The 15,403-nt window shown below is 36.8% G+C and overlaps 1 protein-coding gene across 1 annotated transcript; it reads left to right on the top strand.

Annotated features, from left to right (window-relative positions):
• The first annotated feature begins 7,301 nt into the window (after positions 1–7,301).
• FAM196B (family with sequence similarity 196, member B) lies at positions 7,302–14,854 on the top strand. Its single transcript, XM_008941582.1, has 3 exons — positions 7,302–8,668; positions 10,472–10,546; positions 14,668–14,854. Exons 1-3 carry the CDS (start codon positions 7,302–7,304, stop codon positions 14,852–14,854), a joined length of 1,629 nt encoding a protein of 542 aa, XP_008939830.1.
• The last annotated feature ends 549 nt before the right edge of the window (positions 14,855–15,403 follow it).

The raw sequence follows: 15,403 nt of genomic DNA, 5'->3' as shown, positions 1-15,403 counted from the left end.
ACAGCTCCATTTCCCATGTGCAGCTCAGCACTCTTGAGCGTACTTGTAGAACTGAAGCGGACTCCCACAAACCATGACCATTTCACTTACTGGAAACTGTTATAGTGTGAAACTAACTGGTGAAAGTGCTGGATGAAAGCCAGCCCCTAACCGCAGTGTCAGTACTACAACTGCAACTGTTCACTGAACATCAGAATTAAATACCACTTTTTTCAAATGCAGACATGGCACTAACTACAGATCTGTGGTGAAACCAACAGCAGCTATTTACCAGCTCCATAGTCTGGAAATGTTCCATCACTAGTTCTGACTGGGGAAACCTAGTGACCTGTCAGGATACTCATGAAGTAAGTGGAGCAGAACCGTGCCGCAGATGCTGCAAAAACATGTAACTAGTTGTGGAATGGTTCAGATAGCAATAGGAGCTGAGATGCTATTCTAACTCAATCTGAAAAATACACCAATCAAGCTCCAACAAAAAATAAGTCCACAATAAGAACAGAAAACACCCAGGAATCTTGGACCAAGCAGGAAAATATGCAGAGGAAAAAAAAACTATTCAGAACCTATTTGATCTTTCTTTCCTTATAAAACGAAAACTTCCAACTCTTATTTTCCCCAAAACACTAATGGCAACCAACACTAGCAGTAGGTACTGGTATGGTTAAAAAAAGCATTTTAAAAAACAATCTATCACTGATTAATTCAATAGTGAAAATGAATAATTTCTCAAAATTACCCAATAGACATTTTAGGATAAGAAGAATACAGGAATGTTCTCATGATGCAAAAGGGTAGGAAGTTTTCAATGAAAGGCAAGACTTATTTATTCATCTCTAAAGGACGTCACATCATGAGAATTCTGCAAGTTGCTTATACAAGGATATTCTATTATTCTCCTCCAGACTCTCAAAATCCCTCCGGAACCTGATGCTACTATACAAGAACCTGCTATAAACATGAAGGTTACCTTAGATTAAAGATGACACTAATAAAAACAATTCTGCAGTCCACCACACCGTGATGAATTCCTTTCTGGCCTTATTGAACTCAGAAGTCTGCAGTAAACAGAATTGTAAGCTCCAGAGAGGTTCCTTAGGTTATAAGTATGTGAAATGTTAATTATAATCCATCCTAGAACGGCTTACTGTGTTGTTTGCTTTAAATGTTACCTTTGAGAGAATACTGAACACAGAAAAACCTAGATAAAAACATTAAGAATTTTGACAGCTACAAAAGCACTAAATTATTAAATGGCTTTATACTTGTAAATGTAAAAAAATTTCTCTTCTACATTAGATGGAGTATTTCTCACCCCAGCTCTACGTTTTATACCTCAAAAGAAAATAGGTAACAATCTGTCTCATATTTTTTGCCAAGACACGTTTTAAAGCTTACACTGCACCGAAAGAAAAAAGAAGGCGAAGCACCTGAACTTGACTCAGGCTTGCAGATGGAAGGAGGACAAAGACAGTCTACTTCAAACTGTTGCTCACATTCAGGCTTGCTGAGGTGGGACCCCAGTGCAGTTCAGCTAAGGTTGTATTATTGTGATACAATGGCAGAAAAAAGGAGAAAGTTAAAAATTTCGAGCATCATGCAGTCCCAATGGTTTTAAATCCATCTCTAGTATTTTGTGTTATCTGCTCATTTATGTTTCACTTCAGTCTGCAGGGACTTCAGAAGCATATCTAAACTTATCTTCAACATCTGTCATTATTTTGAGGAAAAAAGCCAACACAAGTTGTGTTGTTCAACACAAGAAAGTAAAGACAGGGCTAAATTAAACAGCTTGGCCAATATGTATTGTTAAAGTTCCTGACAGAGGCAGAAAAAGACCAAGACAACTGACACTAAAACCATTGCCCTTAAATAATGAATTCAATACTTGTTAATCAAAACAGTTTCGTTTCAGACACACTTCCTTCTGAAAGGCAAGGATGAACCTGCATACAGGATGAGTCCTCTGCAGTGCTCAGCCTGTCACCCAGCCACTAACAAGCATGCAGCTCACAACGGCTGCAGCCCATGCAGCCTCTTGTCCCACCAACAGACTGGGAATATCAGAAAGATTTGCAACATGAAGGGAAAGACAAAGTCACACAAAATTCTTGGAAACTGAGGATCATGATTCTCTCACCTAGGAAACAGCTTATTATCAAACACAAACCATTATTAAATAAAGCAAGATGGCTCTTTAAAATGAACATGCCAATCCATCTGCACATCATAGAAAATCTATATTATACAGAATAAAACACAAATCAGACATGACATAAAACTGCTTAGTCTGAGTATATTATCTTACAGTTATTACAGCTCTGTCAGCTGTCATTATATCTGTAATGCTTTGATTCATCTGCTATTTAAACTCTAGTAGGTAGATAATCTTTAAGTGGCAAGAATTTAGAGTGAATCAGGAAGTTTAAAGTGCTGATGCTCAAAAGTACAAGGTAAATTACACTAATCATCTTCCTGTTGAAAGCCCTCACAAAATGCTTTATGCCTAATGACTTGACGTATTTATTGAATAAGGTCTGTTCAAATTTCTTTTTCAAGAAATACTGACTTTAACACATACATAAAAGAGAAACAAAATACTATGTGTTACACTTCCACTAAAGGAAAACAACACTACCTTTTTTTTTTTTTTTTTTTTTTTGAGCAAACTAGTAAAATGGAAAATCAAGGTGTTGAATTGCAGCTGAAGGAGTTTGAAAACCACCTCAAACCTTCTAACTTTTTCCACAGTGCAGAAAACTCCCAGAACCACCACATTCACACATCTGCACACTTGCAAAATCCCCACTGCCCTTTGCTACATGCTTTTTCACTTCACACAGTTTCCCCTAATCTCTACTTATCCCTAACAGTTGCAGTCCTCTACCTACAGCTTCAGTCACTGAACTGAAACATGAACCAAAAAATGTGTTTGACTCTTTTCAAGAAATGAGAAAGGAAGAAGTAGGGAAGATGGAAGAATAATTACGATAAAATACAACTACCTTTTGTGGTCCAATTTTGTCTGCTTGGCTGACTAAGTAAACTGTGTGTGCACTTGTGAGAACTCAATCATGGTCTTAAGGTTGGAAAACCAGCTCCATTGGTGTTCGAGGTGGCAGGCTTGGCACCTTCATCTTTTCTGGACAATTCACTTATTACACCCTCAAATATAATTATACTAGAGCTAGAATAAATTTACACTGGAGACTAACTATCACCATTAAGGAGTGTGCATGCAAAGCAGGGAGAGACCTGAAAAAAAAAAATCAAGATCTGCTTTAATGGCATAAAAGTAAGTGTAACATGAAAAAAAGGAATGATATCTACTAGTCATATTCACATACCCCAAGCACGGAAAAGAGGAGCATGAAATATGCACCATTTAAAAAGTAACGTTAACTATCATGCACCTAATAGGCCACTTGCTTCAATGACCAGTGAAGGAAGAGACTGGAACAAATCCACAGTGCTAATGAAGCAAAGCAAGCAAGGCAGAAGGCATTTCCTCCAGACTGATGAGCGGCTGCCCAGGGAAGGGGTGGGGGGAACAGACTGCAGAGCTGGGTGTGAGGTCATGGAACCCTGGCAGACAGGAAATCCCAGCAAATTTCTCCTACCAAAACTGTTATTATTATGACAGGAGACGTTCAAAACTGACAGATAGCTGTTGTTATGAGTGACATAAATTATACACTGAAAACATTTCTATAAAATAGATACTTTGAATTTTTCATACTTAATTCAATGCAAAGTAACAAGCAAAACAAGACCTGTAAATTGCTGTGCCAGAAAAGAATGAGGAATTATATCCTGGGCAAGAGAAAATGTTATTTTAAACTTAGTAATTGGCTATGTTACACCAATATGTTAATCTAAACACAGACACCTGTAACTCACTGAAATTCACTAGTTTGTGTTTTCAGTGCAGATAATTGAGCATTCTTATCTATACCCTTTTTTAATTTCACCTTAATTTAAACAATGGCAGCAAAAATTTGATTACTTTGGTTCATACGAAACTAAGACAAGTAGGTGGCAAGGTAGCTAAAAATCACAGAGAGTTAAAATTGCAATTTGCAAATGAAGACTGCAAGAATCTAGTTTACATGCCTCTATAGCCAAAGTAGACAGCTCTCCTAAAACCCTTAAGAGCTTTTTACTTTTATTTAGAACACACAGGATTAGATTTCTAAAGCCTCTTTCTGAATTTAATTGGGCAAGTACAACTTTTAAGTAGTCCATCTGCCTGGAGCACAGCAGCTGTGATGGGAAGTGAGGGATTCTACTGCAATATTTGGATACCTTCTCACACAAAACTGTGAGAAGCCTCCAGTAATTAGTGGACGATATGAGAATTCAGAATTTGGCACTGGAAGTTTATTTGCAGAAACTGTTTGACTTGTTCATTGTGTATATTTGTTTCCAGTGAACAAGCAGTAGAGTGACTTAAGCAATTTAATGCTAGAATATCATGAAAGTAAAATTTGCTATTAATATACATATTTGTTGCCTCAGCATCTTACGCCACATTTCTCTTTGCAGTGAAATCATCCAAAACTCATTTTCTCCTAAAATTTAATAACATAATAATATCATATTATTCTATTCCAGCAGCTGGTTTCAGATCTAGCCTAACTTATTTAAAAACAAACAAACAAACAAACAAACAAAACACCACCAGCCAAGAAAGATATTTTACCTACAGGTACTTGTCATGAGTTTTCAAATTCAGCATTTAAAATCTGCTACTAGTCCAGCACTATTCATTACATATACTAGATTTTGGCTCAAACTATTTTGGAATTATTTGGGTACGAGAAATTGCATTTGTGATGAGGCCTATCACAGATTATTTGGGTAAAAAACAGCAAAAATTCACATTCTAGAAACCTGGAGTGAGAACTCCAGGCTAAATTACATAGAAGTTAAATGTACATAGTTTGAGCAAACTATATTTGCATACACTCCTATTCCTATCACAGTAAGCCATGATCAATCTACATTTGTAACAGAAAGGTAGCCAACAATTCTATCACAGTTACATTTTGACACAACATTTAAGTCACAAAGTTAGCCACGGCCTATGTGATTCCTAGTCACATGTAAAGCTGTCTATGCACGGGGGTGAAGTAAAACTCTTTGTTTTCACTTTCACTGCAACAAGCACGTCACAGATTCATTAGCAATGCACTGTTACACATCTTTCCCATACCCTGTGTGCCTCTGGTCAAGACATCACAGCACAAGGTTTATGTTCCAGGAGAGAGGGAACAATACACTGCTCAACCCTTCAATCCACTAAGCAGACCATGAAACAGCCAGGGTGTGACTGCCTAGCTCAATAGAATCATCCACGTGTGCTTGAGCACAAAACGGACAAACCCCCACACTGGTACTCAGTGCAAGGGATGCACCCGCGACCTGCATGTGGAGTGGCAAACCGTTAGCACTTCAAATTTCACTAATAGTATTGGTTTTGTAGAATGAATACGGAGAAGCTGAAAGTGGTCAATGCTCATTACAGCTTCACCTGTGAATGAAATGTTTCTGCGGAAAACACTCACATAATTCAAGTGCCAGCTGCAACAAATGGGTAGAAGCTTTTTTTTTTGGGAGGGGGGTGAGGGGTGGGTATAAAAAAGATTAGTGGTTATGTTACATTTAAAGACTAAAATCCTCACAATTAAAACTTTGGTAACAGCTGGCTCCATAATAAACTAAGTTATTTCATTTTCCTTCACTCTTCCGAAGTAACACACAGGTGTGATGACTACATTATTGGCCTAACAGTTTTTCAAGAAAGTAAATTTTATCAGTCACTTAAAATAATTAATATCTGGGTTTTTTTTCATTATGAGCTCTCAGCAAATGTGAGAAACCACAGCTTTACAGACCAGTCTCCAGCATGCAAACTGAGCATAACACTATATACCTATCTACAGCCAAATTTAACCTTGATTCCTAACTAACTGATACTGCAAGGGAAATGTTTCACCTCCATAAAAAGGTTCCATTAGAAAATGTAATTTTCCTTGACAAAGAGTTGTACTCAAATCTGAACACTTAAAAGCAAGCAACTCTAAAAAATAAATGGAGTTGTTTGAACCTCAGACCACCAAATCTGTAGCTCTCGTTTATACTGTTCAGTTTTTTGATGAAAAACCTCATTCATAACAAGATTTAATAGCCATTTTCAAGAATGAAGAAGTTTTAAGATGTTTATTTGGGACCAGATTCAGGCCTGCATGTGAGTACTGACCACACAGACCAAACTACTACTCTAAGTATTTTATATCCATTTCCAGTGTTTTGTATTTCATATGAAGAAAAATTTAGGCACTTCAAAACCATAAAAGATTTTTCAGTTTCTCTAAGTATCTGACTGCCAAAGTTAGAAAACCACTGGAGACAAAAAGTTGTTAGGAGACAACAGAAGAAAATGCAGTGTTTGGCAGTTTGTTCATCCACAACTGTTATCTTTTTATTTTCAGGAAACATTTCCTGTCATTCTTCATTTGCTGGTTATTCAGTCTGGACCACTCTTGTGATGCCCAAGTACTTCAAGAACTTCTGCAAAGGAAACAGTCCCTTGGATACCATAGGCCTCAGATTCACATGAACTGAAGGAACAACTACACATCAGTAACGTCTCTCACTGAAACCCACTGGATAATGCATTTTTGCCTGGCCAGAAGTGGTTATATTTTGCTTAACTGTTTGGGAAGATGAGTTTCATTTGCAACACTAAAAAATGGCTGAAGAAGAAAAACTCTCACTGAAGAAAGAAAATCAATTTGGTATTAATGGATATATTCCATCAGTAAAACTATGCCTTAAAAATGAAAATTCCCCAAGAATTATGTTTGTTGTTTAGACTACATGCAAATAAAACATATGTGACTGGTCCATCATAAAAAAAGCTGGATCACTAATGGAGAGCTGACTGTCAAATAAGAGCCATCAGGAAAGCCATAGACTCAACCTTACCTTTAAATTAGTTAACTGTAAGCATAATGGCCTGCTGCAGTTCTGTAATATGAAGATCATGTTATCTCTAGAGCACAAGGATTTCTGTGTTCCTTAGCCACAAGAAATCTTCCCTTAAATTTGATATTTCATTTCTTCATCTTACTGATTGGTTTAACTAGCAAGTAAATTTGAATGAGCACCCCTAGACCAAGCATGTCAGTTAAAAGCATACATGGTAACAACAAGAAGAATGAAAAGCTTCTCTAGGAGTAAAGTATTCCTTTGCATCTTAGGAACGATCTTAATATACAGCTCAAATGACAACTGAAATGGGTCGCAAAGAAACACGTTACTTGCAGACTTTAAATTGTGATTCGGTGGCCCAGCAGAACATGAAAATGCGCCCAGTGCTACTGAAAAGGAACAGTCTGGATTCAGCTGATTTTGTGAGAAAGCCACATCACCGCAGGACCAAATCTCAACAGGTTCGATTCAAGGATGATGGTGTGAACACAAAGACAGAAATGGATATTAATCCTACCCAAGATACAGCATTCACAACTGGAAAAACAGAAATATTTAGGGATCACCATTTTTTGCTACATGAATCTCCATGCTTTCCAAGGGTTCAGAAAGGGCTTCGGAACATTGCCATACAAACATCTCCTAGCCTCAGGAAACATTTCCCAGTTTTTAAAAAGAAAAAGCTGACAGTAAGCAAATCATTAACAGAAATGCCAACCGAGCCTGCAAATTCTATCGAAGTAAATGGCAATATTTCTGAAGACAACATTATGTCTTCAGATCTCTGTTACTTAAGAATAACTAATCATTCGGAAAATGGATTTAGGAATAGTGAAGTGTATGGTCAATTATGTGACAGATCGTCAAAAGCACAAAGCAATGGACCTAGCCACTCAAACGATTTCTCGGAGTCAGAGAAGACAGCTGCTTCTACACAGGTCCCTGAATACATACATGTGAGTTGCCCACAAGACACCAATGTTTCCATGGATGCACCAGACACAAGCATGAATTTAAGTAATTCTCTGCATTCTACAGTCACAAATACCAATGAAAAGAATGAAACCAGCATGCTGTCATCTAATTGTGAACAGGTCTACCATTGCCTAAGCAATTATACTAACTGCAGTGAATGTAATCCTCAGTCTGATTCTCCTGAAGCAGATAAAAGCGATTCTGAATCTCTTGTAGCCAACAAAGATGCAAGCAGTAAAGATACTACTCCATTATCACCTCCATCAAACCACAGTTCATCTCCTTGTTTCCTCAGAGACTATCAACAGGCAGGAGAGCACAAAACAGATTCCAGCTATGTAACACTAACAAATAATGTTCGCACAATAATGCCATTGAGCAGCGGTAATGTATCCAAGTCTATTCTGCCGTGTAATACTGAAATGGAGAAAAATCCTACCCAGTCAGATGTTTCCCAGTGTTACAGCTGTTTAGAAGGCTGTCACATAAAGTCTTATCTGCAAAGGAATGAAATAAAACCACAAACCAACAAAGAGATTAATGAAATAAATCAAATTCATTTGGCAGATGGTGAACTTTGTGCCCTACAAGGCAGGCTGCAGTCTGTAGAGGAATCCTTGCAGTCGAACCAGGAGAAGATTAAAGTCCTTTTGAATGTAATCCAAGACCTGGAAAAATCCAGAGCCCTCAGCGAAGGGTATGTTGCATTTTAATACTAGTAATTAATCAGAAGTGTTAAGGACATTTTAGCATTTTTTTTATCCTTTGCAACTGAAAAAATAGTCTTTCCTGCAATATTTTAAAGATGGGTTTGCAAAAACAGTGCCTTACACCGTTTTTCTGGTACTTGGGTCTCAGCAGAGACAAGTCTCTTTCTAGTTTGGTTTTAGCTAACACTGCCTTTACTAATCCCAGTGAGACACAGTTTATTAACTCTGGTTTGTATTTTGATGTCTGGTGCCAGACACAAAGCTGCTGGCACCTGTGGACTGGCAGTCTCCACCTAGTTGCAGTAGAACACCGAACCCCAGCCGCCTCATGTGCTAATGTAGTACGGTAGAAATTTATGGCAAGGCAACTACCTCTTACTAGCAAGGACAGATATGCATTTAGTGCCAGAGCAGCCCTACTGCTGGAACACTTTCTATCAGCAAAATCTTGCCTCTGCTCAAGAAATTCTTACTGCCTTCAGAAGCAAGCAAAAGGATTAGTGGTTAGGGCGTAGCATCTGCTGACATCTGGGGACCACACTGCTAGTTACATTTCATGATATCACAAAGAACACAGCTACTTAATGGGAATGGCTTAAAAGTAGGAAAAGGCATAACGCCAGGTAAACTTCAAGAGTTTCAATATGTTGGGAAGATTTCATGGGTTAAAAGGGATCGAAACTATGAACAGACAGCATTTCAAAACTGTTAGCAAGAACTAACTTCAGCATCTCAGATTACAGAGTGACTGCTTTCTGCACTACCATAAGAATGCATGACCTATATTTAGTTTCAGCATGCTCCCATAGTGTCTACTAGCCAAGGCTGCAAGCATTATTAATGCAACTTTTTTATGCATTATAAATAATAGTAATAATACTATAAACACAACTAATGTCTAAAGATTGGACCCCTTCAGAGGACAAGGTTAAAAGAATCACAGAATGATTTTGGTTGGAAGGGACCTTAGAGTTCATCTAGTTCCAACCTCCCTGCTATATCAGTTAACCCATGGTTGAGAACAAAAACATTTAAGTTTCACACCAAAATTCAATGATAAGCTTCAATTGATCTTGCTAGAATCACCTAGCAGTACAAGTGAACATTCCAAGTACTTGCAATAGTACAACAAGACATGTAAGGAATCTCCATTTGAATTTCATCAAATTAATGAACCTCATCAAACAATCAGAAAACTATTTCAGTAGCAGCTGAACTCCCCTAATTCAAATAAAACTTGTTAAATGTAGGTGCTGTGTATCCTTCAGAAGTCATGCCATCAAACTCAAATCATTTCTAGTGCAAATCTCCCCAACATAAAAATAATTCAGCTCTAGCTGGCCTTAAGAATGACCATCACTTCTCTTGTTTTCGCAACTCTTCAAATTTGTAGACCATCAGCAGTAAAAGTCTGACTCAAGTGAGGAAAAGGAAAAAGGGGAAAGCATAATGATAGGGATCAAACTGATTCACCAGAAGCATGGATATTCAAATACTTGAAAGTGTGTTTATAAGAAGCAGTCACATCTCTTAAGTGTTTCCATGCCAAGTATTCATGCAAGACCCAACAACCAGAAGCTTAACAGCATGAGGTGGGAAGGATGCAAGACAAAACAATGAGTCGGCACAGGGTTTAATTTTTTTAAAATCTTCTAATTTAGAATTTGACACTAGAATTTTTTAGCATGGATAAGAGAAGTGTTAAGCAGAATTACTTTTATTCAAGAATGATTCAGAGATCTGTTTATGTATCTGTAAACACACACTACATGAACTACTGTTTATTACAGGCGTAACTTCTATCACACTGGTCAAGACCTCAACAACTGCAGCACCTGCCAGAACACCGCATGTATCATTTACAGGTACTTCACTCCCTCACACAATTTTGTATTGTCTGTCTATCTCTCACAGAAGTCCAATACAGTGTTTTGCTCACAGTTATAAAACGCCTCAATTATTATCAACACAGATTTTAACAAAAGACTGAGAGGTAGCTGTGAGGTGATTTATTTTCGTAAGTAGAAAACAGTTAATATTAGTTTCATCTGAAAGAGCCACTGTACTTATGAAAATTCAAATAGCAATCTCCCACTAAGATTCCACTCTATTATTATTACTAGCATGCTTTGAAAACCTTTGATGCCATTTCTGAGGGTGAAACTCCCTTTGTGTGTTTCATTTTAAAGTTCGGATTTTTGTAATAAATTTACATCTCTGTGAAGATAAACATTCAATTCTCCAAGTGACAGTAGTTTATAGCTACCATGCATGTTTATGTGCAAAACAAAACCAAAACCCCCATTCTTCTCACTTCTGTAAATGTTTACTTGTTATTATTTGGCGTAAGTGCACTTTGTGTATAAGTTAGCCCAAATTTAGACTGTAGTTTATGTTAAACTCTTGTGACTAAACCACTTTGTGACACTGCATTAGGAAAGGTGCACGTTTCAAATGTTATTTCTACACAAACACAGTGAGAGTCTGCAGCTTGCCAGACAGTAACCAAAATGGTACAAAGTTTTGGTTATGCTGCACATGGAGCTTTTTCACTCAGCAAGGAATATCATCAGGCTTTTACCAGAGCATCAACATACTATCTCATCTCTCCAACCTCAGTTATGAGGCAGAAAACACTCATCTTCAGTTATTTGAATCTTAGAGATTCTTTAGGCTGCTTACAGAGTATTTAGTAACATATTGCACAAATGCAGCACCATCAGATCTGGAGCTCACATACTTTGTCATTTGAGATCCTTTCCAGTACTGCCACACACTGCAGACTGGAGAGAATGAACCAGATGAATGCATGGTTAAAAGTGCATATAATATATTAGGCCTCATTTGGACAGGTAGAGGATATGTATTCAAACCAAAGGTAGCAGAGAAATTATAGTACTGCTAGTTTAATCCTGTCTTTTTGAGTTCATGTTTTGTGATGGACATATACTTCAAGGACTCCACAGCTGATGAACTAATTACTTAAAACATGCTTGGTTTTCTTGCTACACATATCACACTTCTGATGTGCTGTACTAAGCTTATATTTTTAAAAAAGCTCAATAGTAAACAAGTTGCCAGTCATATATTGTGAAGATCAGGTATTGAACTTAGACACTGTGCTGCAAAATTAAGTTCATTTGAAACACTTGGTAGAAATTTTTTTATCCCTTCAGAGATATTCCTGTTATATTACAGAAGCTTTAGATGTTTTAACATTTTTACTTTTAAAAAATTAATGGGAAAGGTAATTTCTCTTTTAGGTTGAAACCTTCTCCTTTATTTCAAAGAATATGGTAGGCCATTAGCTTTGCCACTTCATAAACACTATGACTTGAAATATTTTTATGGAAATAATTAATAGGCTATGTCCACATGGAAACAGTTTTCACATGGCATTTTTTACATGAGCCAAGTATATTAAAAGAGCTTAATAAGCTTGTTAAAGTCAGGGCTGGACAGCATTGGAACCAAGAGCAGTAATGTCATAAACCTCTGCTAATGATCTTAAAGCAACTGACAAGTCACAAATTAAACACAACAGCTCCAGTGAGACAAAGCTGTTAGTCATCTCCACAGTGTGCCCAGTACTGCTGGATGTTATATGGCTTATCTGAGAGCATAGAATGAATCTGTATAACAAGGACAATCCAGGACAAAACTCCTTTCCTTTACTTGGTCATTGTCTCTGAACAAACACTCTCTGTGCTTTCTTTTTGGACTGTAAGTAAACAGAGATCACTCTCCAGAATTTATGTACAAACTAGCCAACACCATAGGATGCCTTCTCTCATCAGAAGAACAAACTGTGATGCTTAACTTGCATTTTCAGTTTACAGAGTCTCAATACAGGTAAGATCCTAAGCAACAAGCACAAGTATCTAAAGGAAAGAACTGAGGAAGTATAAAAACCATTTGTGGGTCTTTTCAGCTAACTAGGTAGTTTATAATGATAACGGTGCCTGGAGGCTTACAGTGCAATGATTAGTAGTATACATGCCAAAAAAAACAGTTCCTCTAAAGAGTTTCTATTTTTAAGAGGCAAAACAGAAGAGGGCAAGGAAACATAATAGTTTTCACTTTACAGAGATGTTCCACAAGAAACAGCTATGAAAAAAGCATTCTGTGTAACTAATATCTGAGGATTATAACTTATTAAACAACATTCTGCAAAAATTGTTATCACTTTTTGTTCCAGACAAATCCAAGCAATTCATGTGGTTTATGTAGCCTAAAAGATCCGTGCAAGTATTTTTCCCACTAACCTAGTATCACAGTTGATACTTATAGACTCAAGTGTTCCACCTTGCTCCCTGTTTTTCTGCTCTTAAAGTGAGTGACTCACCAGTGATTCAAAGGCTGTTCAAGCAGAATGTTGGGTTACTGTCACTGAACCATCTTTATCATGCACATTTTAATAAGTCCCAGAATCAAACCATATACTCATCTCAAATCAATCCAAGGGTGGATTGCACTGGTAAAGGTAAAAAGAGTTTGTCAGTCTACCACGGATCAAGTATATAATGGTTTTAAGTTTAGCTTTATTAACTACCCAGCAGGGTTACGTGAGATGACTTCAGATTTTCAATCTAAATCCTGTAAAACAAGTGTTTGTAGTGTAACAAACAAATGCAAGTAGCAACTGAGAACAATCTGAGCATACAAGGGACAGTATTAATTGAAGATTGAATTGATCTCTTGCCTCTAGACACGATTTCAAAGTTAGAAACATTGAAGAAGGGAAGAAAAAAAAGACATGAACAGATGTTATCCTTACGTATGCTATAAAACAAACATTTCATTCTCCAGTACTTGTAATCTGTGACTACTGAAATGTATTAAGTTGCTGTTTTAGCAATAAGCTGATAAAATTGAACAGACCCTGATTAAATCTGTCATGTATATCACTTTCTCCTAGTTCTTTTACCATTATTAAGTATTGCTCCTTGTCCAGCAATCCCTCTCCAAGTCTTCTAAATCAGAATAATACTATTGCTTTCTTTTTGCCAGCTTTTTTATTTCACAAAAAAATCAAAATCAATTGGAAGAGAAACAAGCTTCTAGTTAATTTTAAGATATTATCCAACAACGCTCATGGATTTCCGCATACATACAAATGCACACCATTAATAGCATTTATAGATAGGGATATTTACTAATATTACAGATTTCTTCTACTCAGTGCCCAAATCAGGTTCAGGGCCTTAATGCAACATCTCAGCATCCCTCTGATGCCTTTCTCCTCCCAAAGAGCTTGCATTATGGGAAATAGAAGCAGCTCCTTTCTACTCTCTCCTCCACATGCTAAAACCTCTAAAGCTGGCATAGCTGATAAAACTTGCACTCTCCTGCCCATAAAAGACAGCTGAAGTAGCCAACATCCATTCTTTGGAACCTTACATTTCTTGTGCATAGAGCTGCTCTTATTTGCACTTACTTAATTAACATCTTCACTCTCATGTGACACTATCAATAATTATGGGTTTCAATGGAGAAAATCAGCCACATTTTACTTTACTGTTAATTAATATCAGTTATCTCAAAGACTTAAATATTTCCTTAATTTCATATATTTTGGGTCCCAGCAGGTGTCTTAGTGGGAGACACTCTTTTAACTAAATTAAGCAGGTGACAGTTTGAATACATGCCAAGCATGTGACTGAGTTAGATCACAGTATCAAAATCTAAATAGAACACAATGAAAGAGCATCCTAGTATATTTTCCTTTTTTGTCGCTTAATTTTTGTCCCACTGTTTTGGACATAACACTGGAGTTCTTAACTCTCAGAAAGAAAAAGGTTCCCCCCCCGAAAGGTTTAAGAGATTAATTTATGTTCCTAGAAGTAATTTATACACCCTTGTGTTTTGACCATGCTCTACTATTGCATAATGCCAAACTATTCTAATGTTGTAAGCATCCTCGCCACGTGTTTTTTAAAGACAGAATTTCTCACTTAGTAACTTAAATCTCTTCATTTTTCCATAGTGTAGAACACGACTTCAGACAACAGGAAGGAAGATTTCATGAGATTCTGAAAATGCTGGATCATGCAGAGCAAATTCCAGCTTCAGCCTCACCTCAGAAGCTACCATCTGATCATCCAGCCCCCGAGAAAAAGGAGTTACGAAGAAAGACAAAAAAGGTGAAAAGAAAATGCTTCTGGTGGATTTGACTTCCTTATGGGTCCTTTTACATTTCAAAAGACACTATAACAGAACGAGGTTTGAGAGCACACACCTGAAAATGTGCTATTGTGAAGTCACAAAGATAAAGAATGTTTAATTGCAGTACCTAAAAAATCATAACAATTGAATTTATTTAAATCATCTCACTGAATAAAGGTGCATGCATGAAGATACTATTTTCAAGGAGAAATTGTTTCTTTCAAAAGGAAGCTTTTTCATTTTTTCCAAGGACGCTTTCATATGCTTTGTAAAGACTTATTTTTCCCAAATTTTCAAAATTATGAGATTTGAATCTCTGTTTTAAAAAAACAACGGTAGACAAAACTAAGGGTGTCATACAGTCTTAATTTCCTAATTATAAGACACGGGCTAAATGGAAAGAACTTCATTAATCTTTAAACAAACCACATAATCAAGAAGAAATTCAGAATAGTCTACTTTGTTCAAACATATCTCTTCATAAAGAATTCAATTAAAATTATTTTACAACCCCATTTAAATATTTTTGTTGTTGTCATCTGATATTTAACAACCAC

This window comes from Merops nubicus, unplaced genomic scaffold (genome assembly GCF_000691845.1).
Source record: "Merops nubicus isolate BGI_N331 unplaced genomic scaffold, ASM69184v1 scaffold46435, whole genome shotgun sequence".
NCBI classification, from domain to species: domain Eukaryota; kingdom Metazoa; phylum Chordata; class Aves; order Coraciiformes; family Meropidae; genus Merops; species Merops nubicus.
This window is presented reverse-complemented; position numbering and strand designations above follow the sequence as displayed.